Source organism: Geotrypetes seraphini, chromosome 2 (assembly GCF_902459505.1).
Source record: "Geotrypetes seraphini chromosome 2, aGeoSer1.1, whole genome shotgun sequence".
Classification (NCBI taxonomy): Eukaryota; Metazoa; Chordata; class Amphibia; order Gymnophiona; family Dermophiidae; genus Geotrypetes; species Geotrypetes seraphini.
In genome coordinates, this window is record NC_047085.1 from 295,877,713 (window position 1) to 295,903,511 (window position 25,799).

Below are 25,799 nucleotides of genomic sequence, written 5' to 3' on the forward strand. Positions count from 1 at the left end.
AACCTACTTTGTGGAGATATCAATATCCACCTGGAAAAAATAGACCAATCTGAATCCATAGAACTCTGGTCACTCATCTCTTCACTAGGGTACCTCAAACCTCCACCAATTAAAACCCACCAAAGAGGCCATCAATTAGATTTAGTCACTTTCTCCTCAAGAGAGCTACCTAACCCCAAAATATTCTGGAAACAAGAACACTGGACCGACTCTCTATGGTCGGATCACAGCCTCTGCAATTTTGAACTCGATTGCCAACTAAAAACCACAAGCCCAACAAATAATAATAACCCAAAAACGAGAAATAAAAAATTCCATACTAACAGAGGTAAAATAAATCCCGTAGAATTCTGGTCTCACTATGAGATCATATCAGAACAAAACATACAAACCGATCAATTCATGAACTCCTGGATTAATGATAGCACCAATATCCTAAATAAAATGGCTCCCATTAAAACCCGCAGAAAGAGACTTAAAAACCTAGAGGGCTGGATTGACACGGAACTGCTATTGCTAAAGAGAGACCTAAGAAAATCGGAAAGACTTTGGCTAAAATCAGGGTCACAAGAGCACAGAATTGCTTGGAGACAAAAATTAAAAATCTACAAAACTCAGACCAAAGAAAAACGTAAAAACTTCTATGCCCTCAAAATCGGCGACATCTCAACCAACAGTAGCAACCTTTTTAAGCTAGTAAATGATCTATACAATATAGAAACATTTATCGACACACCCGAAGAGCCCTCTCTAACTGCAAACAGCATGGCGGACTTCTTCATCTCCAAAATACAAAAACTAAGGTCCTCCCTCACTGACCCAACAAAACCCCACTGGTGTTACCCCATTCTTCTAGATTCAGACGATTCTAGAGCCGATCTATTCTGGAACACATTCTCACCCATAGACTGGCAAACTTTCAGTAAATACTACAATAAGTATGCCAATTCCTACTGCAGACTAGATACCTGCCCCCCTAATGTCATGAAATCGGCCCCAGTCTTTTTTAAGGCCAAAATGCTGACTTGGATCAACTCTCTACTAACCTCTGGGAAGTTCCCAGTTGAACAAGGGCACATTATGATTTTGTCAATTAAGAAAAATACTAAAGAGACATCTAACAATGAATCCAACTTTAGACCAATCGTCAATATCCCCCTGGTCACCAAAATAGCAGAAGGGATAGTAAACACCAAACTCACCACATACTTAGAAAAACACAATATCTTACATGACAATCAATCCGGTTTCCGGTCAGGCCACAGTACTGAAACAATTTTAGCCTCTCTGCTTGATTATCTTCATCAACTATTCAGCCAAGGCTCAAGCGCTCTTATATTGCAACTCGATCTGAGTAGCGCATTTGACTTGGTTGACCTCTCTACTAGACTGCCTAACATCTATTGGAATCTCAGGTCATGTTCTCAACTGGTTCCACGAATTCCTGACAACAAGAACCTACAAGGTGTTCAAGGACGACACTACCTCTTACAGCTGGGTCAACCCCTGTGGGGTCCCACAAGGCTCCCCCTTGTCCCCCACCCTATTTAACATCTACCTTGCCTCCCTAGGAAACCTCCTGCAGAGTTTGAAACTCAAATTCTTCATCTATGCAGATGACATCACCATAATCATTCCGCTCTCCTACCTTACCTCAGAGCTACTCAACTCGCTATCTCTCACCCTAAATCAGATCGAACTTTGGATGACAGCGTTTAGGCTAAAGCTAAACCCAGAAAAAACTAAATTCTTCTTAGCATCCCCAAACGACAAAATCAAGGAAACTGCGATACATATCAATGGCCTAGACTACTGTATCGAGCAATCCTTAAAAATTCTAGGAGTCACCTTAGACAAACATCTCTCACTAGAGAAACATACTGACCTAGTGTTTAAAAAATGCATCTCGATACTCTGGAAACTCCGCACCATTAAAAAATACTTTAACGAAACCTCCTTTAGTCTGCTGGTCCAAGCTTCTATTCTTAGCGTCCTGGACTACTGTAACATCATTTATTTAGGCGCCTTCAAGAAAGTCACCAAGAAGCTGAGATTGGTCCAAAACACCGCCATCCGCCTTATCTTCGGCCTGAAGAAATGGGAACACTTATCCCCCTTCTACCACAAGTTGCACTGGCTGCCATTCGAATCCAGGGTCCTATTTAAGTTCTCTTGCATCTGCTACAAAACCGTATTGGGTATGTCACCTGACTATCTTTACCCCCACTTCAACCTGAACTATAATAATAAGAGCTCCCGCAGAATAACTATGTTCGCTTTCCCCTCACCGAAAGCATGTCATCTTAAAAGATTCCTTGAACGAACCTTCTCTTTTCAAGCGGCCAAACTAAACTCTTGGCTCGCCCAAATTATACTTGACGCCTCTTCATACCTCCACTTTAGAAAAAAGCTCAAAACTCTACTTTTCAATGGACCAAATCCTTAATGCTCCCCTCTTCCGCCTTAACGCTCCCCCTCTCCTCATTAGAAAACAGATCGAACTCTCTTCTCTGCATCAGACCAAATCCTTCTCTCCCCCCCCTCAACATGGCCCACCTTTCTTTACTTTTTCCCCCTCCTCCCCCCCCTCCCAATGATCCCTGCCCCCTCCTCTCATACAATATGCTTTGCTCCCCCTTCTCACAAATTCAATTGTACTCTTTTATGGTAAATACCGTATATGCTCTGTATTAGTCCTTCCTTACTTAAATTGTCAATGTAAACTAGTTTAACCCTTCGATTGACTTGTTATGTTCTTCTTTTCCAACTGCACTGTATGTAACTCATCTATTTGTTGTGAATCGCCTAGAACTCCCTGGGTATGGCGGTATACAAAAATAAATTATTATTATTATTATTATCCTTGTTGGTTACTATAGACCATCAAAGACCTTTACCATCCATGTTGGGCCCTCTCAAAAATTGTTTTCAGCGAGTGGGATACTCCAGGTTCAAATTTAAGAAGGTCTAAGCTGATGAAGCGTCTTTACCTGTTGCTGATCCTCTTTTTCCCTTCTGGACATTGCTATGACTAAGAAGATAACAATACACATGGCCTTAAGAACTCCCATAATCATAACATGAAACTGCTGTTGAAACAGATCTTCAGCTCCATTGCTATCTGTGGGGACTATGTAATCCGAGCCCTGCTCCAATTGATGCAGCATCTCCTACTTTTAGTGGAGAAGGCCTGGTTAGAATCTGGGGGCATCTTTTTGGCAGATTTGCTTTATGACTTAGTTCTTATGTGCTCAGTCTGTGTGGGTAGCAAATGTCCAAGGATCCAAGGACTGTTTCTGCAGGCTACTCTTTAATGGTAGCTTGTTATTTGGGGAGGTTCTTCATAAATTGGTCAAGGACCTTGATAAGGCTTATCCTCATCATCTCCCCAAGGACAACCCTAGAGAGGCCTTTAAGACTGCTGGAAACCAGGATCACTTGCATCACTAGTGCTACTTCTGCTCCAAAACATCCTCAAAAGAATATGCATTGTATGTATTAGCTCTACTTTTTGTGAACCGCCTTGAACTTTCCTAGTATGGCGGTATACAAGAATAAATTATTATTATTATTATTATTACTCTGCTGCAAAGGGTCAGAGGCTTTTTGTCTAGGACTGAATCTTTACCTCAGAACAGTGAGTCCTGGAGGTATTATGTGATGGTTATGTCTTAGAGTTTGCAAGGAAATAGATTTATGTATTTCACCAGACATTGTCAAAAAGGCTTTCAGATTAATACACTGTCTTTCCCTTCTCCATACTTACCATGTTTTATTTAATTTTATCAAAAAACCATGATTATTTTTCAACCATTCTACAGGCTCAAATTTTCACAAATATTTAAATTCAGATTGCTTTTCAATACCTTTGGATTAAAAAAATATAAAGGGTAAAGGGGTTGGGACTTGATATACTGCTTTTTCTGTATGCTTTATACAATCAAAGTGGTTTACATATTTTAGACACCTCGGGCAAAAAAGAAAATGTATTCAACAGCAGCTAATGTCACTAAAATATCTGCAATCAAGGCAAGTTCTAGACAGTTTTGAAATCTAACTATGCTATCAAAATACGATACCTGTATCAAAAATATCAGTAATGCCCCCAGGTATAAACTTACATTTGAATTATTGATGATCTCAGAAAGTGAGTTCAGCATGCCTTGCCAGATCCTGGAAAGATCTCGTAAGTTGAAAATATAATGGAATTTGGCTGGGGTAGGCAGCATTTTTATCTTGGTCATCTGCCACAGTTTACGGGTCAGTGGCACCAGCTTGGCTACACAATTCCTAACTTCTTCTGAAAAACCCCGCTGAGCACAGTAATGACCTAATCCAATCACTCCTGCCAGATAAAGTTTTAAAAAACATTTGCTTACATTTAGAACTGTACTGCTGGAGCAGACTTATAAAGATAGGCTGCCCAAATAAAATAAACTCTTATTTGCCATGTTTTCATTTTTTCTGTTACAATTCTTTTTTTTTCATTTTTGTTTTTAGTACACACTAAAATGAAAAATGAAACAAAAAGCTACAGTTTTTTTTCTGCAATTTAATAAAAGGGTATGAAGCAAAACAAGAAATGTTTTCATCTTGTTTCAAAATGATTAATCAGATCCAAAATCCAAATCTGTACACCATAGCAAATATGATTTTTCTTGTTCAACCTCAGGAGGTTGTGATACATCTTAATGGAACAATAAAAACACACAGTACCTGAACTTTCAAGGTTCTTTCTTCAGACACAACACAACCTAAGAGGCATAGGATCCCTTTTACAAAGCTATGGTAGTGATTCTTCTGTGGCAATTGCATCGAAGCCCATAGGAATTAAATGGGCATTGGTGCATTTGCCATGGGGGAACTGCAGCTTTTTAAAAGGAGCTCCATAGTTATCAAGATGAGCTATTATTAAGACATGTCCCATTTTATGCAATGAGACTCAAGGTTCCTTTTATCAAGAAGCGGCAGATCATTTTACCATGGGCCGGAGAGGTAAATGCTCTGACACTCATTCCATTTCTATGAGAGGCGGAGCATTTACCTCGCCAGCCAACAGTAAAACAGGCTAGCGCTGCTTGATAAAAGGAGCCCTCAGTTACTAGGAACTGGGGTTAATAGTAAAATAACACAATCTTAACAGTAGCCCAACTTAATAACTTCTTTCCTAAGACTCCATTATTTTCTCTAATATATCTTTAAAGCTACAGTCTTGTATAAGGTCAAAAAGGAACACCAAAAACATTCAGCATCTGTACCTGTAAAATAAAAAATGGAGTACACACACAAAAAGTCAGGTTAAAGAACTGGCCACCTTCCTGTTACGACCTGGAACTCTCTTCCTCTATATTTAAGAACTGAACAAAACCTGCAAAAGTTCAAAAGCAGTCTAAAGTGTTTTCTTTTTAAAGATGCCTTTAACTGACAATGATACATGTTTACCTTAACAGTGTCCAAAATTTCTCTCTTTTTTAGTTTTCCAGCAATTCTTTACCTCCCTACTCCCTTTTGTATTTTCCTTCTGTGTACCTTTTCTTTAAATATTGTAGTTCTCCCCCCATTCCCATTGTTTTCTGAGGCTTAAGTATGTCAATCAGCCCAAGAATGTCCTATTATCAATCATGTATGTCTAATTGGTCTAAAGGTTTGTCTCCTTGTTATTTTTAAATCTCTTGTTATTTTTAAAGTTCTTCTGTACAACACTTTGTACCTTTGGATAAGCATTTAATCAAAAACTTGAATAAACGTAAACTTAATATCATGTTTTAATTTAAAATGGAGTTTTCTGGACGTTTATCAAGAATGGACATTGAAAGATGGTAAAGAAAAGAAGACTCTAGGTTGCTGATATTATTTGCAAGGAAAAAACTGGTAATAGATATTTACTACTTCATGTTGGTTTCCCCCTATGTGGGTCCCAAAGATTGGGAGGGAAGGATTAAATATAAATTTTCTTTTTGTTCTTGATGTAATATATGATTAAATAGGGTTTATACTATGTTTTGTTACTATCTTTTCACAGTAAATGTTGAGAACCAAAAAAATAAAATAAAATGAAGCTTTCTTTAATATGGTGGCAGAGTTGTAAGCAATGGCATCAGCAGGTTCTGGAGGCAATTCTGAGCCCCTTAGAAATGGAAGGTTAGAAGGTCCAACACATAAGGGTATATCTTTGCATTAAAAGCAACGTTAAAAGAAGGTATATAAAGTGATTGATTAACATGCACTTTAGCTATCTAGGTATATACTCCCTAATTCTATATAGTGCATCACATATTAAGTGCCAATTTGGTGGCTTAATGTTTGGTACTAAAATGGAAGTTAAGTGCCAAGGTGGGGGTAAAAGGGAAGATTAGGTTCTTATCTCAAAAATCTTCTTTCTAATAGAAAGGCATTTGAGTTTTGAACAACTGGGTTTTATTCTCCATTGGTTGCTAGACCATGCAGAAAGCTTCAGCCACATTACTCTTCTTTGGCTTCACCTCCTTCCTCAGTGGGCTGTGCCCCAGCTCTTCAGTTCATATCAAAGAAATGCCAAACTCTATAAGAATAAACATAAGGAGGGGTATGGGGAAACTCCCTCTCTAAATTAACTCTATTCTGCTCTTCAAAGATAGTGAACAAAAACACATGAATTTAAAAACGATTAGTAAAACAAGGTAGAAACAAGAACCAAGGTGAAACAAACAAGCCACCTAGTTAAAGGCAACCTGCAGTAATAACTATGGAGCTTTAACACTCCCTTATTTTCTTCTTAGTATCTTAATTTCATCTCACACTTCAAACCTGCTTGACAATGAAAAGCAAATATCTGTCAATACATGCATGTCTGAGACAGTAAGCAGGCTTTTTGAAATCTGACAGGGCGGGCCTTCAAGACTCATATGCCTTTCTACTAGAAAGAAGATTATCAAGGTAAGAACTTAATCTTCCCTTCTAGTGCACAAAGACATGAGTAGAACAACTTGGACGTACCAGAGTAATCTCTTGAGTCTAGGGCCAGGCAGATGAGCCTGCTGTTAGCACTGAGGATCCAAATGCGGAACCCAATAATGCCACCACACCTACCCTATAAAACTTTATAAAAGTATGAAGAATAGACCAGTGACCACTCTACAAATCTCTTTGGGTGTCACAGCCCAGGCCTCTATCCATAAAGAGGTCACACTCCTAGTCTAATGTGCTTGCAAGGAAATCAGAGATGCTTTTCCACACCCAATATACGCAGATGAGATTGCCATGTGAATCCATTGGGAAATGGTAGCTTTAGAAGCTGATCTACTCTGGCAACTTGGATTCGTTAGCACAAACAGATGATCAAACAGACAAAATTTGCCACCTCAATCTTAAAAGACCCTAAAGGAGCAACAGATCAATCATCGAACTACAGACCCATAGCCTCAATACCACTTTATGTCAAACTAATAGAAGGCCTAGTAGCCAAACTCCTCACCAACTACCTAGACGACCACAACATACTCCACCCTACACAGTCTGGATTCAGAACCAATTACAGCACAGAGACATTACTAGGTTCCCTCCTGGACACAGCTAGACAACACCTCAACACAGGTAGAAAAATGCTGATTATACAACTGGATCTCACCGTAGCATTTGACCTGGTGGACCATAACATCCTACTACAAATACTAGATACAATAGGAATCACAGATAAGGTACACACATGGTTTCAAGGATTCCTAAAATCCAGGACTTACAGAGTAAAGTTGAACAAAGAAAAATCAGAACCATGGTCCAACCCCTGCGGCGTACCCCAAGGATCTCCACTATCCCCAACTCTCTTTAATCTCTACATTGCATACCTCGGCACCTGACTGGACAAATTAGGCTTAACCTCCTATAGCTATGCAGACATCACCATTCTCCTTCCTTTTGACCAACCAATGTCCTCCATGACAGACACACTACACAGGACACTTAAAACAGTAACAACATGGATGAAAAATCACAAACTGAAACTGAACCCAGACAAGACAAAATTCATTCTCTTCAAAAATAATAAAACCCCAACCATAGCAACTCTAGTAATAAACTCAATCACATACCCCATACAACCCACTCTAAAACTTCTAGGAATGATGATAGACAGATGCTGTACCATGCAACCACAAATCAACAAAACAATACAAAAATCATTTGCGGTCATGAGAAACTTAAGGCAAGCTCAAAAATTCTTCGACAGAACACAATTCCAGCTCTTGGTCCAGTCCCTAGTCCTAGGTCTTTTAGACTACTGCAACATACTCTATCTCCCCTGCCCCGCAACCATGATAAAACAACTACAAAGAGTTAAAAATACAGCGCTAAGACTCATCTATTCACTGAGGAACCACAACCACATCATGGCGGCATACCTCGACTCACACTGGCTCCCAATATATGCAAGAATACTATTCAAATTCTACTGCCTACTATTTAAAACCATAAACGGAGACAGCCCAGCCTACCTAAACAATTGCCTAATCCAAACTACCTAAACCAGACATAGGAGAACCCACAAACCGTTCACGCATCCCTCAATCAGAGACGTCAAACGAAAAAAAACTGTACGATGGCCTTCTAGCCACACAAGCAGCAAAACTAGGCTATCAACTCTCCAATTTACTGTTGATGACCCCAGACTACAAATCATTCAGAAAAGAAATAAAAACCATGCTATTCAAGAAATCCTTGAAGACAAACTAACACCGCAAGACTCATCCCAATTCTCTGAAGCAACCCGCTCTAAGCCACCTTGATTATTGCAACATTACCCATCTGGCAATCTCTTGGAAGCAAATGCAGAGACTACAACTTATACAAAATGCAGCAGTCAGGTTGATCTTCGGGTTGAAGAAGTCCGATCACATAACCCCTTCCTACCGACTCCTGCACTGGCTGCCAATGGAGGCTCGCACGAAGTTCAAGCTAGGATGTCTCTGCTATAAGGTATTATCAGGTCTAGCCCCTAAATATATAATAGACCTCTTCTCATTCCCAACTAACAGACATGAGAGAAGCACACACCTGAAATTTGTTTCCCCACCGGCTAGAGGATGCAGATATAAGAGACATCATCAACAACTTTTATCGTACCAAGCAGCCTTATGGGGCAAAGACCTAGGAAAACTAATCACACACTCAAACAACTATAGCGAATTTAGGAGACACCTAAAAACATACCTGTTCTTGAATTACATAGGTAACGAACAAGGACAATAGCCCCCTTCGTAATTCCACCCATATCTGATCTTGCAAACTGTTAACCTCTAATCTCTAAACTATGAATGTCCCAATCAATTAATGAAACTTTTCTAACTCATTGTAAATAGCACGGAACTTCCCGGTCCGGCAGTACATAAACTGTTGTTATTATTAATGTTGTTAATATCAGATGGTCACTGTTATACTCTGTAATTCGCTGACTGTACAGTTTCACCTCACTGTAAACCGCCTAGAAGTCGCAAGATTGTTGGCAGTATATAAGAATAAAGTTATTATTATTATTATTACTCTTCAATTCCTCTGGAAATGGCTAGATAACTCCTTTTGTAATCCGCCTTGAACCGCAAGGTAATGGCAGAATAGAAATCACTAATGTAATGTAATGCAATAGTGCAGAAGAGTTTCCCAACATCCAGTCTCTTCAGAATCTTGTCCTTACTCTTCAAGCCCACAGAACTAAATGCAGGTGGACAAACTTCCTAATTGACATGTAAACCCAAAACCACCTTCAGGAGGAAGGAAGGGACCATGTGCAGCGACACTCCAGCTTCTGTGAATCTGAGAAAAGGCTCTCTGAAGGACAAGACCTGCAGCTCTGAAACTCTTCTTACTAAGGCTTTAGTGATCAGGAAAACTGCCTTGACATAAGAGTCATGAGTAACACATCCTTCAAAGCCTTATACAGGGCTTTGCTGAGAGCCTGCAACACAATGTTGAGGTTCCATTTTGGAAATGGCTGATACACCGGAGGATGCAGTTGCAACACTCCCTTCAGAAATCTGGACACATCTGGATGAGATGTCTGCTCTTTGAGAGAAAGGCTAGGACCATGGATAACAGAGCCCTAAATCCTGAAATCCTTTCCAAGCTTTCATATAGGCTGTGACCATCCACAGTTTCTTAGCCCTAAGGAGAGTAGATATGACCATCTCCAAACAGCCCATGCGCCCTAAGGCTGCACAATCAAAGCATTCTGGATCTTTGAGGGCAATAGGACTCTGTGAGAAGAGGGTTGGATGAAGTGGCAGTTTGAAACATTTGCCTCTTAGTAACTGCACCAGAGCTGCGTACCATGGGTGACAAGACTAAACTGGAACCACCAAAATGACCAACCCCAGATGAGTCACTATCATGGGTCATGGTGGAAATACGTACAACAGACCCGTCTTTGGTCATGGTCTGGTTATGGTGTCCATGCTGGTGCTTCCATGCTCGAATCTTTGGCTGATGAACCAAAAGACTTTTTGTTGGTTGCCATATGGTTGAACATTGGATGCCCCCAATGTGCAGGTGCCCTGTACAAGGGGGAATCCCGTTAGCAACAGAGTCTATCTTCTCACAGCCAGAGATGTCCCAGGACCACTAGGAATTTCTGCAGTACTGAAAGCCTCAAAATATGGATCAAAAAATCTGAAAATAAAAATGATTATCTCAGAGGTCAGAAGGACACTTTCATGCATGCTTGCGGAAGGAAAAGACTGAGGAACTGGGACACAGTCCACTGAGGAAAGAGGTAGAGCTGAAAAAAAAAAGAATGTGGCTGATTGCCTTCTGCAGGGTATCACAACCAATGGAGGATAAAACCCAGTTGTTTAAGACTCTTATGCCTATTGTACTAGAGTGGTAGTTAGGTACCTATGATAGGACGTCTAAGTCCAACTTTGGACATTTCCCGCAAGATATCCAAAGATGGAGGCAGAGAAACGGCCATTTTCGAAAACGGCAACACTGCAAGACATCCAATTAAAAAAAAAAAAAAAATCATCTACTTAGACGTCATGGCTGCCAAGATGACCAGCCTTAGGATGGTCAACTTTGTTTGCCATTTTCGACCACAAAAACGTCAAAGTTCAAAATGTTCTAATCCAGACCATTTGGACATGGATGAGGCCAGCATTGTAATGGACTGGCCACACAGACAAACCAACAGAGCAGTGAGGCACCTTAGAGGGTACTGCTGTGAACTTCACATAAAGGGTGCCAGATGTACATCTTACTTCAACCCCCTTATAATGTATGATGAGCCATCCTAAACTCCCCAAAACCTATTATACCCACCTGACTACCACCCCTAACCCCACTGGCCTACTTTCATATATTCCTGGTGTCCAGTGGGCTTGGATGGGAACAATCTCCAGTCACTCTTAGCCTTGCGGTGACCCCAAGTGGTAAGATGCATATAAGAGCACTTTTTACAGCAACTTGACCCCTAGCAGTAGTACCACAAGACTACAGTTAGGGATTACCAGCATCATTTTGAACTCAGCACCAGCAAAGATAGGAGTGACTAGGGATCACCCTTGCCTAGACTCCAGGGATATGTGAAGATAGGCCCAGGGGGGGCCTATGGTAAGAGTTCTTTCCTGATTGGAGAGTCTTTTGGGAAGGAGGGGGATCTGGACTTAAGGGGGAAGCTTCCAGCTGGGGGTGACCTTCTAGTTGTGGATGCTTCTAGATGGGTAGATCTTTACTTGGGGTGGGGGTGGTCTCTGGAAGAAGGCTGGAATTGGAAAGGAGTGCCTTCCAGGTCAAGGGCACTCATGGAGAGTTCTATACCTTGGCTGGCCCCTTTATGAAGTGCAAGGACAGTATCATAATGCTGCTTGGATGGCTGATCACAAGCAGCATTATATATATAAGAGTGACTAAGCTGTGTTAGTCATTGCCATTGTAGCTTAAGGTGTAGTAAAAACCCAACTTATACTACACCTTATTAACTACCACACAGAGGATCCATTGGGGTAGAAAACCTTTTTCTGCATGGATTTTACTATGGGTCAACAACTGTTTAGCCATGGTAAACCTTTGAAAATTGCCCTCCTATTATAACTGGATGTTCTATTGTGTTCCATTGTTTAATTTTTATGAATGGCTTAATAGGATCCTCATATTCTGTTATTTGGTTTACAAAAAACTAAAATCCATGAAGTGAATAAAAATGTAATTTATATAACTCATTTTACCAAAGATTTTGTCAATGGAAGAATTGGATGGCAAGGTACAGTTGAACACAGAAAATTGCCTTTTCAGCCTCTGTGGGATATCGTTGCGACCTCCCCCAGGATGGATCATTGCAGCCATAAACTGAATGTCTAAAATATTGGTAAACTCTCCTGGCTTCTCCAGATTATAGAACCCGTTTTGCTCCATCAACTGTCGAACAATCTCATTAGTAACCTTAAAAAAAGACATTCAGAATTAAAAATGATAACAGTATTTTGCTGGCAACAAAATTCATTAAGCTAAGATAATGCAGATAAACAATCAGCAATTTTGTATTAGTTTTGCAGTTATACAACTGCTAAGCTAACAGTATACAAGTTCTCATGATATAATGCAGCATAAACTGAACTATCAGAACCCATAATCAGTAAACCATTACTGACTATGACTCTTAACAAAAACATATACTGTAGCTCAACTACGGTGGCTAATATCAATCTTCAAAAACAACAAAGGGCGCTGTGGAAAAAGATCCAAGATGGCTGCTTGAGCCTGGAGCTCCTGCTTTCCCAGGCAGAATCAAATAATTTTTTAGGTGTTTTTTATGTTTTAACACTGTTAAAGTATAAATACCTCTGCTAGAGTTTGTTAACTAAATTATGCCTTCTCATCAAGTCAGGGAGTAAAATGTTTGAAGTCTAAATCACCTTCGCTGCAAAAACAAGGGAATGCCAAGAACAGAAAGGAAATATCATTGCAAGAGGTATGGTGGAGCTATTACAAATCAATGATCTCCTTATAGAAAATAAGGATGCTTTACAAGCAGATTGAGAAAATGTTTCTGATATTAAATAGCAATCTGGGGAAACAACAAAATGTTTGAATAGCCTGGAAGCTAAGATGGCAGTGTAGGCCGAAGATGTACAAGACACAATGGAAAGAGCATAGTAGGATTGGAGAGAGACTTTGAAGACATGTATAACAGAATGTATTGATGAAATAAACACAAGAAGCTAATAATATTGAAAGCTTTTTACCTCAGTTACTGGATCTGAAATTGGAATGAACATTTGAGGTAGAATGGTCCCATCACATTCCCTCACATCTAGGACAAAGTCACTATCTTCATCAAATTGTGGCAAAATTATTGCATTACCCACATGCATTAGCAGTGTTGCAAGCTGCTAAAATTAGGGCTCTCCTGTTACATCAATGGCACAAGATTTTAATTTTACCAGATCTTAAATTAAATACTTTTAAATGACATAAACAGTTGTTGTCATGTAGAGATCAACTAAAAAAAAAATCGGAGCTAAATATGGAATGTATTATTCATCTCATCTGAGAGCTACTCTACATACTACCACTAGAAATTTTGAAGAATATGTCATGCTTATACAATTTCTGAAAGAACATATGTGTTCCAGTATGGAAAATAATTCATTGTTATCTCCGATATTCTAATCAATTGGGCTTCATTAGTGATACATAAAAATGAAAAATAAAACCATGTGGAAACTCACCTGATCTCCCCATTCATTGATTATAGGCATGTTTATGTCATCAATAAAGACTGTCATCTTCTTCCCTGCAGGAGGTCCATACGTTGTGCCCATGCGTTTATCTACATAGCTCTCTATGGTACGCTGTAAAATGACATGGGTTTATGAGAAAGCCATGGTTAGTGCCTTAACGTCTTGGAAATACTACAATCCAGAGGAGTGATCTCACACAAAGTGTGGCCTACTTTGCGAGGTCTTAGTGGGGTGGTTCCATGGCATTAGTATGGGTTGGTTGGGGGATTTGAGGAAGGAAGGAGTATCAAAAGGGGGACCATTCTTCCCTTGTTGTGGTTTGTTTGTTTTTAAATCAGATAGAGGGTTTTATTCACATCAGGAGGGAGAAACAAACCAGGAGACATTGCTTAATGTTAAAAAAAATTTCTATATTGGCCATATTTGATTGTGAACTTTGTATAACATAAAATCCACAATTTTTCATAAAATAAGCATATCATAAAACAATTATATGAACCTATAAATAAATGGGTTGATATTCAGCCCTCAGTGGTGGTGAGCAGCATGCAAGCCACTTCCAGCTGTGGGCTGACTTAATCGTGGATATTCAATGCCGGGGTATGCATGGCTCCTAGCACTGAATATCCAGGTGTGACTGCTGACCCGCAGTTTAACTGGGTTCCAGTCAGTATTCAGACTGGTGCCTAATTAACTTTCCACATAACATTAGGATAACTGTTTTGCTATCCTAACTTTATTCGGTTACGTAACCAGTTAGTAGACTGAAAATTACTGCTAACCAGTAGTTTCTGCTACACCCTAACTGTGTGCCCAGATGGCCCAAAACTAGCTGGTTTAGACATAGGTTGTTAGAAGGAATATTCAGCAGTAATGTCTGGTTCAGTGTCACTAAGTATCCCCAAATAGTCCTGCATAAGTAATTTATACAGCCATAAGCCACTCCTGGCCATTTAAATCACTTTGATTATCAATCCCATAGAATCATAAGCTACATAAAATTCAATGTATAAAATTGAGCATTTCAAAATCATTCAGTTTTGCATGTTATCTTTGTTCTAATTAACTAAGAATCCAAAGCATAAAATCTTTGCGATACATATGCATTCACTGTCAACCATCTGGATATCTGACCTAAGCTCTCAGCAATATGTTCAAGTAATTTATTTCTGGTGCTTTTCACAAGAAAATAGATGATATCAGCAGCTTACATTTAAAAAAAGAACTCTTGTTCCATAATAAAATCAAGTTAACTATTAAATAATATTGCTGACAATAGGATCCTTTAGGGAAACCTTTCAGGGAGGAAAACCAAGCTGTTTGATCTGATCCATATTGCACTGTTGAAAATCTATGAGACAGATAAGAACAAAACCATCTCCATAACCACATCTTCTATTCCTACCTTCTCAAGTCGCTGTATTGGAATTTGATGAATAACAATATTTAAAGTTTCTAAGATGTCTAGAAATATACCCCTCCCCATTATTCAGCCCACAGCAAAGCCACTGACTACTGCAGGCTGAATTTAACCTGGATACTCATTGCCTGAGCTAACTCACCCCATTTTGCTGTCTTAACTTTATCTGGGCACTTACCCAATTAGTGGACTGAAAAATCATTGCTAACTTGGTAAATCCTGACACTGTACCAGCTCTATCCTGGCACTAACTAGAACATAAGAACATAAGAATTGCCGCTGCTGGGTCAGACTGGTGGTCCATCGTGCCCAGCAGTCCACTCATGCAGCAGCCCTCTGGTCAAAGCCCAGCACCCTAACTGAGACTAGCCCTACCTGCGCACGTTCTGGTTCAGCAGGATCTTGTCTAACTTTGTCTTGAATCCCTTGAGGTGTTCTCCCCTTTGACAGATTCCGGAAGAGCGTTCCAGTTTTCTACCACTCTCTGGGTGAAAAAGAACTTTCTTATGTTCGTACGGAATATATCTCCTTTCAATTTTAGAGAGTGCCCTCTCGTTCTCCCTACCTTGGAGAGGGTGAACAACCTGTCCTTATCTACCAAGTCTATTCCTTTCAGTACCTTGAATGTTTCGATCATGTCCCCTCTCAGTCTCCTCTGTTCGAGGGAGAAGAGGCCCAGTTTCTCTAATCTTTTGCTGTACGACAACTCTTCCAGTCCCTTAGCCATCTTAGTCGTTCTTCTCTGAACCCTTTCGAGTAGTACCATGTCCTTCTTCATGTACGGCATCCAGTGCTGGACACAGTACTCCAGGAGAGGGCGCACCATAGCCCAGTACAACGGCATGATAACCTTTTCTGATCTGTTTGTGATCCTCTTCCTTATCAATCCTAGCATTCTGTTCGCCCTTTTCGCCGCCGCCACACATTGCGTGGACGGCTTCATCGACTTGTCAATCAGAACTCCCAAGTCTCGTTCCTGGGAGGTCTCTCCAAGTACCGCCCCGGACATCTTGTATTCGTGCATGAGATTTTTGTTGCCTACATGCATCACTTTACACTTATCCACGTTGAACCTCATCTGCCATGTCGATGCTCATTCCTCAAGCCTGATTATGTCACGTTGCAGATCTTCGCAATTACCCCTGCATCTTCACTACTCTGAATAACTTCATATCGTCTGCAAATTTAATCACCTCACTCGTCATACCAATGTCCAGATCGTTTATAAAGATGTTGAGAGCACAGGTCCAAGCACCGAGAACTGCAGCACCCCACTAGTGACACTCTTCCAGTCCGAGTATTGTCCATTTACCCCCACTCTCTGTTTCCTATGCTCCAGCCAGTTTTCAATCCACATAAGTATTTCACTCTCAATTCCATGGCTCGCAATTTTCTGAAGTAGTCGTTCATATGGAACCTTGTCAAACGCCTCCTGAAAATCTAGATGTCGACCTTTGTCTATCTGCCTGTTTACGCCTTCAAAGAAGTGGAGCAAGTTCATCAAACATGATTTGCCTTTGCTAAAACCGTGCTGACTGGTCCTATCAGCCCATGTCCGTCAAGGTGATCAATGATGCGGCCCTTTATCAGCGCCTCTACCATCTTACCTGGTACCAAGGTCAGACTCACCAGATAATCCAACAACCGGACTCACTAGATAATCAAACAACAGTTAGAGCACATATTCAATGGCACTGTCCAGCTAAGTGTCACTGAATAAATGCTCTAGGGGCACTTGGAGGGATTTAACTGGGTAAGGGCCTTCCAACCCAGTTAATTCTCTTTTAAATAATGGACCCATAGTGATTAAAGCAATGTTTTCCTCAGGAAGTAACAACCAACGATCACTAGCTGACACTAGAGACTGACACAAGGACAAATTTTTCCCCATCCCCATGGGAATGGCAGCCTACACTGCTAACTTCTTTTATATGCATCAGTATGACAATCTATTTTCTGCCCCACAGCATTTTGAACACCTTATAAATAATCTAAACTGGTAAGCATCAACGATAATTATTATTGAACCTGTAGATCAGATATTAGAACTTTTGAACATATGATCTATTCCTGTTCCAGCTTATAGATCTTTTGGTCAGATGTGTAGAGAAACATTTTGTAAATGTTACAGATGGAACCTTTATCATATAGAATATAGATATGGAAGTCAGTGGGGTTGGAGCATGCATTTATGTCGAGAAGTGGATTAGCTATTCAATTTTTTTATTGTTATTGCACTAAAATTGTAAATTATTGGAAAAACTATTTCAGACCTCACCAAGATCCAGTGATGGAATATGATATGCATCTAACATAGATATGAAAAGGAGGTAGAGGATAAGATATGTTGGTGTGGGAGAAGTAAATGTAAATGGGAATTACTAGACAGTTATATGTTAGGGATATCATTAACCTGCCTTTATCTGTTAGAGCCACTTAACAAAAGGAACAGCAAACACAAAAAGTGTGAAATGTTATCAAGACAAAATTGAATAAAGTGAACTAAAAAAAAAAAAAAAAAATTGTATCAAGCAAAAATAAGGTAAGAAATATAAAATAAAATGATTGCTTCATGGAGGCAGATTGACAACATCTAATATGTTTGAATAGTATAAGATCCCATTGTTCATCAGATATTTCCACATTTAACTCACAAGCTCATATATCTTTTAGTCCATTTATTCTTCACGTTTGTTGTTCTTTTTGAATCAAAACTTTATACCAATTAGATGCTTCATGTCCTAGGCCCATAATTATTTTGCATTGTGACAGAATACTTGGCTCAGAAGACTTCAATGAGATCTTGATGGAATCAATCGCATGTCAAAGTTATAGCAAATGTGATTTGATGACTGTCTCTTAGTTCCGAAAAGGACTTGAGATTATCCGATATAATAAAATCTTCAGCTGTATACACTCTTTCCATATCAGTTGTTTACCATCAATGCGAATATTTTTATTTCTCCATAATGGACATCTATATGTGCTTCCAACTGGAATACTCATTTGTCTAACCAAATCAATGAGTACTTTTTGAGTGAAGTTTATAATAGGATTTAATTTCAAATGCTCAGGAAGTTCAGATCCTATTACATCTTCTGGGCATAGTGGATAAAACAAGTCTTGTTCAAGAGAATGGTTAATTGGACTCCAGTTAAGTTCAACAAAATCAATGCTGAAAATTCTCCTATATGCTGGTCTTGCAAGAATGAAAAAGGAACGTTAGAGCATATGATTTTCCATTGTCCATTGGTACAGTCATTTTGGAAACAGATTTGGAGTCATGATCAAATATTATTATCTGCAAATATGCCTTTAACATAAGCAGGTATTATATTTAATATCTTTGATGATTCAGTTGACATAAGCAAAAATAGATTAATAGCCATTTTGACAGCGGTAGCCATTCAATCAATTTTTAAAGTGTGGAAGGATTCAAATTCACTGTCATTTCCTTTTTGGTGGAATTCCGTATGTATGACTGGGAAACATGAAGCTGTTATTATGGAGAAGAGAGGCAAATAAGCGAAATTTGACAAAGTATGGTTACCTGTTAAAAAGTATGTGGAAAACAATAGAGGTTAAAAGTTATGAATGTGTATGAGTGATATGAATATGTTAAATAGGTGTATGACTGATATTGCACCCTCTGCGGGGGGGGGAGGGGAAGGTGGGGAGGGTTTTTATTATTATTATTATTATCCCTAGCTTATGTTTATGAATGTTGTATGGAAACATTTGAAATATATATTTTTCTGTCTGAATGTTCTAAAAAGTTTTTCAAAAATTATTTGAACTTAAAAAAAAAAGATATAATACAAATGGGTTTGCATTATATTATTTATAAAAATGAATGAATGTAAAACAGAAGAGCATGTGCTCTATTCATACATTGTATAAACACAGAAATAATAAAATCTTGCTCTTATAAACTCTATAAGTTCAGAAAAGGTCTTGCTATTATACTGCTCATTAGTAGAAATATTACAGCAGAACAGTTAGCCAGAAATCTGCTTTACTTTCTCAGTCTTCCAACCAATCAGATAGGTGCCAAGATAGGTGTCATTTGTCTTTTGCTATGTCAGACCCCTAGAAGTTAAGGGAACAAAATTATGTTCCCAAACCTAAAACCTCCTCCCCCTCTAACCATGGATACAGTGGAAAAAGTTGGGTCTATTTCGGCCCCATGTTAACCATGGTACCATGGTATCCATGGTAACTGAGATCAGACTTGCCAGCATCTTACCTTGATGATGTAAAGGAATGAACTGGATTTTATCTTTGTGCCTCTAGTTCAGTAGTTCCCAACCCGACCACCAGCCAGTCAGGTTTTCAGGATAGCCCTAATGAATATGCATTGGGCAGATCTGCATGCATGTTACAGATCTATGTGTCCTATGATCTAGATACAGAGGCTTTTTATCAGAGGAGAGCTGAGCTTGTGGAGAAACCAGGTCCTAAATGTATTGACCAAATAAGAGCACATGTAGGAAAGAATTCTTACTGTACAGAGACAGAAATGCAATATTTGTGCATGTTATCCATTATATCTAACAGTAAAGAAAAAATAAAATACCTACAGCTTCAATAAACTGAATTTCATTCTTCAAAGTATACAAGAAAAAGCTTACACAGCACCAATATTGCTTAAATCTATTGTGCGGAGAGAACTTTGCATCTTTCTTGAATACTTGCAGACTACCTCACTGTTTGATACTGCATATTCTGTCTAATGGTACTATATAACCATTGTATTTAGCATACCTGGAACATGAGAGGGGTCGTGGCAGATGAAAAGTTCAGGCACTTGGCCATGTGACTCTCAGTGTTATATTTTGACATAAATCCTTTGATGATAACAGTTTTTGCAGTCCCCTGTTCACCAATTAGCAGTACAGCCTAAAAGAAGAAACGAAGTGAGCATCACGCTGCTGTATTGAGTAAAAGAGAACAGTAGAAAGCTACTGGGGAGTAACAGCCTTATCTATAATGATGTTCCATGAGAAATGATATTAGGCTATTGCTGCTAACCATTTGTACTTTCATTTCCACCTCTAAAGGGGCAATTCTATAAAGGGGTGCCAATCTGAAAAGTAGGTGCCTATTTTATTTTATAGAATGTTTATATTTACTAATCTAAAAGCTACTAGCCCTAAAAGGACAATTCTATAACAAGTTGTTTACATTTATGTGTGCCCTACTACACATAGCTGCCCCCATTTATGCCAGATTTATACTAATATTGGATGCCCAAATGTATATTAGTATTCTTTATGGACACTTGGGTGGCCAAGTGCCCATACAGAATACAAAGTACAGTGGTGTGCACCAGTTTGCGAGTGTTTTGCAAGACGAGCAAAACATTCGCAAACTTGGTGCCTCATAAACCGAGCTTGCCTCGCTGTACGAGCGCCCCCCTCCCCCGGCGATCCGGCATCCCCCCCAGCGATCCGGCATCCCCCCCCGCTCACACTGCCCCCCTCCACCGCGATCCTACTTCCCCCCCCCCGAGCAGTCAATGACACCCTTTACCCGACTTGGCACCAGTGCCGGTGCCCGAAGATCTTCCCTCTTCTGGCGCGGCCTGGGTTGGGTGGTGCGTTGGAGATCCTCCTTCTTCTGGTCTGGGCTGGGCTGGATTGGTTTTGAGCATTTGCGCATGCTCAAAGCCTTCTGGTCTCGCTCTCTCCGAGATTGAGAGCGAGACCAGAAGGCTTTGAGCATGCGCAAATGCTCAAAGCCAGTCCAGCCCAGCCCAGACCAGAAGGAGGATCTCCAACGCACCGCCCAGCCGCGCCAGAAGAGGGAGGATCTTCGGGCACCGGCACTGGTGTCAAGTCAGGTAAAGGTGTCATTGACTGCTCGGGAGGGGGGAAAGTAGGATTGCGGTGGAGGGGGGGGGCAACGCGAGCGGTGGGGGGGATGCTGGTTCGCAGGGGGGGAGCTCGATCGCGGGGAGGGGTTTGGAAAGCGTCAGATTCCTCAAGGAGGGGGGAGAATGGAGCAGCGCCGGTAGCCTCGTGGAGGGGGGGAGGAGGTGGAACCAATCAAAGCAGTTTCCCCATACTTCCTATGGGGAAACTTGCTTTGATATACGAGCAATTTGGTTTACGAGCATGCTTCTGGAACGAATTATGCTCGTAAACCAAGGTTCCACTGTATAAGGGAAGTTACATGGAAACATTATTTTACGCAACAAATAGTTTAGCTCTGGAACTCATTTCCAAAGGATGTGAATATAGCAGTTAACATATATGGGTTTTAGAAAAGGTTTGGACAAGTTCCTGGAGGAAAAGTCTATAGTTTGCTATTGAGACAGACATGGGAGAAACCACTACTTGCCCTGGAATTGGTAGCATAAAATGTTGCTACTATTTGGGTTTCTTCCACATATCTGTGACCTGGATTGGCCACTGTGGAAACAGGATATTGGGCTAGACAGAACTAACAGTTTAACTCAGAATGGCTATTCTTATGTTCACTCTCACTCTGTGTTACCTGTCTAACTTACAAACTTTTCCAGTACTTTGTGCTTATAGAGTGAATAGCTTAGTACTCAGTCCTATAGTATGACTAGCAAAATGGCATGTAAGTCTTAGGCATTAGTCTGAGCTAATCAAGGCCTTAGGCCTTTCCCCGTGCATCCAGGATGCACCAGGAAGGGGCCCACTATTTTGGAGTGGTGGGCCTGCGAACAGGAGGGATAGAGCATCCCTCCTGCTGTCATCTTTCTGTACAGGTACAGGGGAGGTTCCGGGGGGGGGGGTCGGGGGCTGGGGGGCATCCAGTGGCAGGAGGGAGTAGGCATCCCTCCTGCTGATTCTTTCTAAAGTAGGGGGAGTAGGGGGAGGGTTCTGTGAGGGGAGTGGGGTCAGTCGGTTTTGCAGAGGAGGGCTCATGGAGGCAGGAGGGAGTGGGCATCCCTCCTGCCGATTTTTATTTAAGTCGACAGAAGGGAGTCCTGCGTATGTGTGAAAGCCAGTTTCTAAGCGAGCAATCAGATGGGATTACAACTGCCCTCCGCAAAACTCATTTGCATAGGAAGCTATTTAAACATCAATCGTCGTTTAGAAATCAGCCAAAAAAAAAAATCAGCCCGCAGCGACCCGCACAGTCTTAACAACCATTTTTAGTGCATCTAGCCCTCAGCTCAGTGGATTGATATTTTCTTCTAAGCAAGCTACATTATCATTTAACTTTCCTTTTTAAAGCACTTCTCACTTAACTCATCTGAAAAACTCAAAAAAGTTCCAGTATAAAAAAAAAGAGGAGGGGGGGTGATTTTAAGTGATATTCCTGTGGGTAAAACAGTGTTTTACATGTAAAAATTACCTTTTATAAAATTGCCTGGAGTATATTTCTGTAAACCTATTCACATACAACCAGTGGCACAACTAGGACTGAATGAGCCCTGGGTGGAAAATTTAAGTTAGGCCCCCTATAATGCCATCTCCCCCAAGGTAGGGGGACCAAAGGGAGGAGGAGGAAGAATTCCTTCGGAGTTCCAGTGAACAAACCCTGCAAAAAGCAAATCCATTCCACACCTACATTTAAAAAACTGTCATAGTAACAGAAATAGAAACTGAAATACAGATTATCAGAGATACACATTTCCCAAAGCTGACAAATTACAATTAATACATTCAGAAAACAGTACTTTTTCTATTTTTGTTGTCTCTTGTTTCTGCTTTTCTCTTAAATCAAGTTTAAGTTTCAAGTTTATTATTTATTTGATATCCCATCTATCATTACCTCTAGGCAGTTTATAATAGGTTAAAATGCAAAGTTAAAAAAAAGGATAAAAAATACAGTCAAACCTCGGTTTGTGAGTAACACGGTTTGCGAGTGTTTTGCAAGACGAGCAAAACACTTGAGCAAACTTTAACTCACAAAACAAGCATCGACTTGATCAACGAGCGCGTCCCCCCCCAAAGAAAACCCCTTACCTCCAGCCGGCAAACAACACGCACTATCTCACGCCGGCACCACCGCTGCCTGATGTCCCTGGGTGGGAAGAACATAAACATAGAACATAAGAAGTGCCTTCGCTGAATCAGACCTTAGGTCCATCAAGTCCGGCGACCCGCACACGCGGAAGGTAAGCTAGGTGTTCCCTGATGAAGACCCTGTTTTCCCGTATTCCTCAATATGATTTGCAAGAAGATGTGCATCCAACTTGCCCTTGAATCCCAGAATGGTGGTCTCCATTGTGCAAAGGTCCGCCCTCAAGCCCTGATTGGTAGAGGGCGGGCAGGAAAGGCATCTCGGCTACTTCGTAGAGGCGGGGAGGAGCTTATGTAGGAAGTGGAAGCAAAAGGGGGTGGAGCTTGGCCGAGGGAATGCTGCATTCTGGCTCTGGAACGTGAGTCCCTCCCTACTTCGGCATCCAGCCTCACTTTCTTTACCCTGTCCCCCACCTTCTTCAGCCATGTCCCCCGCCATCCCGCCTCTCTTTCTTTCCACCCTGACGCCCTGCTACTATTACATCTTGTCCTGTGCGGAGCTGACAACGCCTGGTGAAAGGCGATCAGAGCAGAACGGGGCCATAAGGGGAGAGACTGGCGACAGTGGTATCAGGAAACCGGAACCAGATGAGCCTGTGATCGTCCTGTGCAGAGCTGCCAACGCCCGGCGAAAGGTGATCAGAGCAGAACCGGGCCGATAGCAGTAGCGGGAAACCGGATGGGTCCATGAAGTGGGACTGGAACCTGGAGCAAAAACAGGTACCGTGAGGTGACGCTGGCATTGTAACACTCTCGTAGCAACTGGGGGCTGAGAGGGAGCCTGTATGGAGGAGCAAGCCTTGAGTTGAAAGCGGGGCCTGTTAACGGTCCCACCAGGTGGGAGGACGAGAAAAGGGAAAGATGTTCTGTGGGGATGGAAAGAGAAAGGAGTACATATGCTGGGTAGGAGAAGGGAGGGGAAAAGAGGGAGAAGTGTTAGAACGAATCATCCTAGTTTCCATTAATTCCTATGGGGAAACTCGCTTTGATATACAAGTACTTTAGATTATGAGCATGCTTCTGGAACAAATTATGCTCGCAAACCAAAGTACCACTGTAAAAGCAAAACATAAGACTGTAAAAATATAATTGTAAGACAGTTGGAGGGCTCATTGGGAAACTTTGCTTGTTTAAATTTCCCCTTTCCTTTGGCTCTGCCATTTTATTCTTCCCGGAGCAACTGAGGATCCCCTCGGACATGGGAGAGCACTCTGCCCCACTGACGCTCCAGCCGCTGAGCCAGTTGGAAGGCTCAGGAGGAAGCCTTGCTTGTTTAAAAGTTCCCCTTTCCTTGGCTCTGCCATTTTGTTCTTCCCAGAGCAACTGAGGATCCCCTTGGGCATGGGAGAGCACTCCGCCTCTCACCAACGCTCCAGCCACTGAATTAAAAAGCTCAGCACCTAATGACGTGCAGCCTTTCGGCGTGCAATCTAAGGCATACATCTAAGATGCACCATCTAAGGCGCAAGTCCTAATCACTTACCACCAACAAACACCTAGAGAAAGATCAACTTTCTAACTCTCAGGAAATCACCTACAACCTCACTCCCTACCTCCTATCTTTCACAATGAAAGCTATACCACAAACACAAACTATCCTACTGATCATCTTGCTCCTAACCAACTGGAAGGCTGCAGCAAACAACATCTCTCCAATACCAATTATTTCAACTACAAATAGAATTCACCACCCAGCCAAGAGAACCATTGCAGACAGAAACATAAACTCCCAGACCTGCATACACCACATCACCACATCAACATGGAGGAGAAGACCAACAAACCCTTTCAGGACTAAACCACATGCCCAACCAAGAGCATTTGTCTACCCAAAAGCAACAAATAGTGCGCAAACAGAATACACCATACTAACATGTGCCTACATAAACATCAGAGCTCTAGGCCCAAAGAGAGAACACATAAAAGACTGGATAAAAAACGAAAATCTAGACTGCCTGTTCCTCATTGAAACCTGGCTAACCTCAGACTCGGACCCCAGGATAATGGAAGTTTGTCCAAAGGGATACAAGATAATAGTAGTCTGCAGGGAAAAAAAAAAAGGAGGAGAAGATCTAGCCATCTTAGTCAGAAACTCCCTAAACTTAAACATACTAGACAAAACGTCCACCCCATACATGCATCTACCAACCTGCCAAGTTTCATGCACCACACTAAAAGGATCCATAACCTGCATGCTCTGCTACATAACACCAGGGAACTGGAACACAGCAAGACCAGAATTTGAAGATTTTATATACCGAAACTTACTAACAGCGACTTGCAACCTAATCCTAGGAGATCTAAACCTCCATCTTGAAGACCGTACCTCTAAGCAAGTAGAAAACCTACTATCTTACCTCGAAGCCTTAACCTACAAGATCTTAGACCTACAAACCAAACACGAGAAAGGTCACCAACTAGACATTGTAGCCTTCATGACCGAACAGCCCATTCTACCAGAGATTCAAACCTCAAATGGAAAATGGTCCAGATCCATCTGTTCAGACCATTACATATACACCTTCAATATCAACTGGGCCAAAGGCAAAACCAAACCACAATCCCAAAGCTTAACCTACAAATCACATACATATATCGATCCCTCCAAATTCTGGAATAAAACAGATGCTACAATCCATGAATGTGACCCCAAAGACTTCATCTCACAATGGT

The 25,799-nt window shown here is 41.0% G+C and overlaps 1 protein-coding gene across 2 annotated transcripts in view; it reads right to left on the reverse strand.

The window, feature by feature from the left end:
* The window catches only part of DNAH5 (dynein axonemal heavy chain 5), a 598,099-nt gene that overhangs the window by 216,395 nt on the left and 355,905 nt on the right, over positions 1 to 25,799 (reverse strand). For both annotated transcript variants that reach the window (XM_033929843.1, XM_033929844.1), the window contains exons 47-50: positions 19,888 to 20,022; positions 13,692 to 13,814; positions 12,189 to 12,402; positions 4,122 to 4,345 (exon numbers count right to left, since the gene is read on the reverse strand). In XM_033929843.1, coding sequence (XP_033785734.1) covers positions 4,122 to 4,345; positions 12,189 to 12,402; positions 13,692 to 13,814; positions 19,888 to 20,022 — 696 coding nt within the window. The remainder of the gene's footprint in view (positions 1 to 4,121; positions 4,346 to 12,188; positions 12,403 to 13,691; positions 13,815 to 19,887; positions 20,023 to 25,799) is intronic.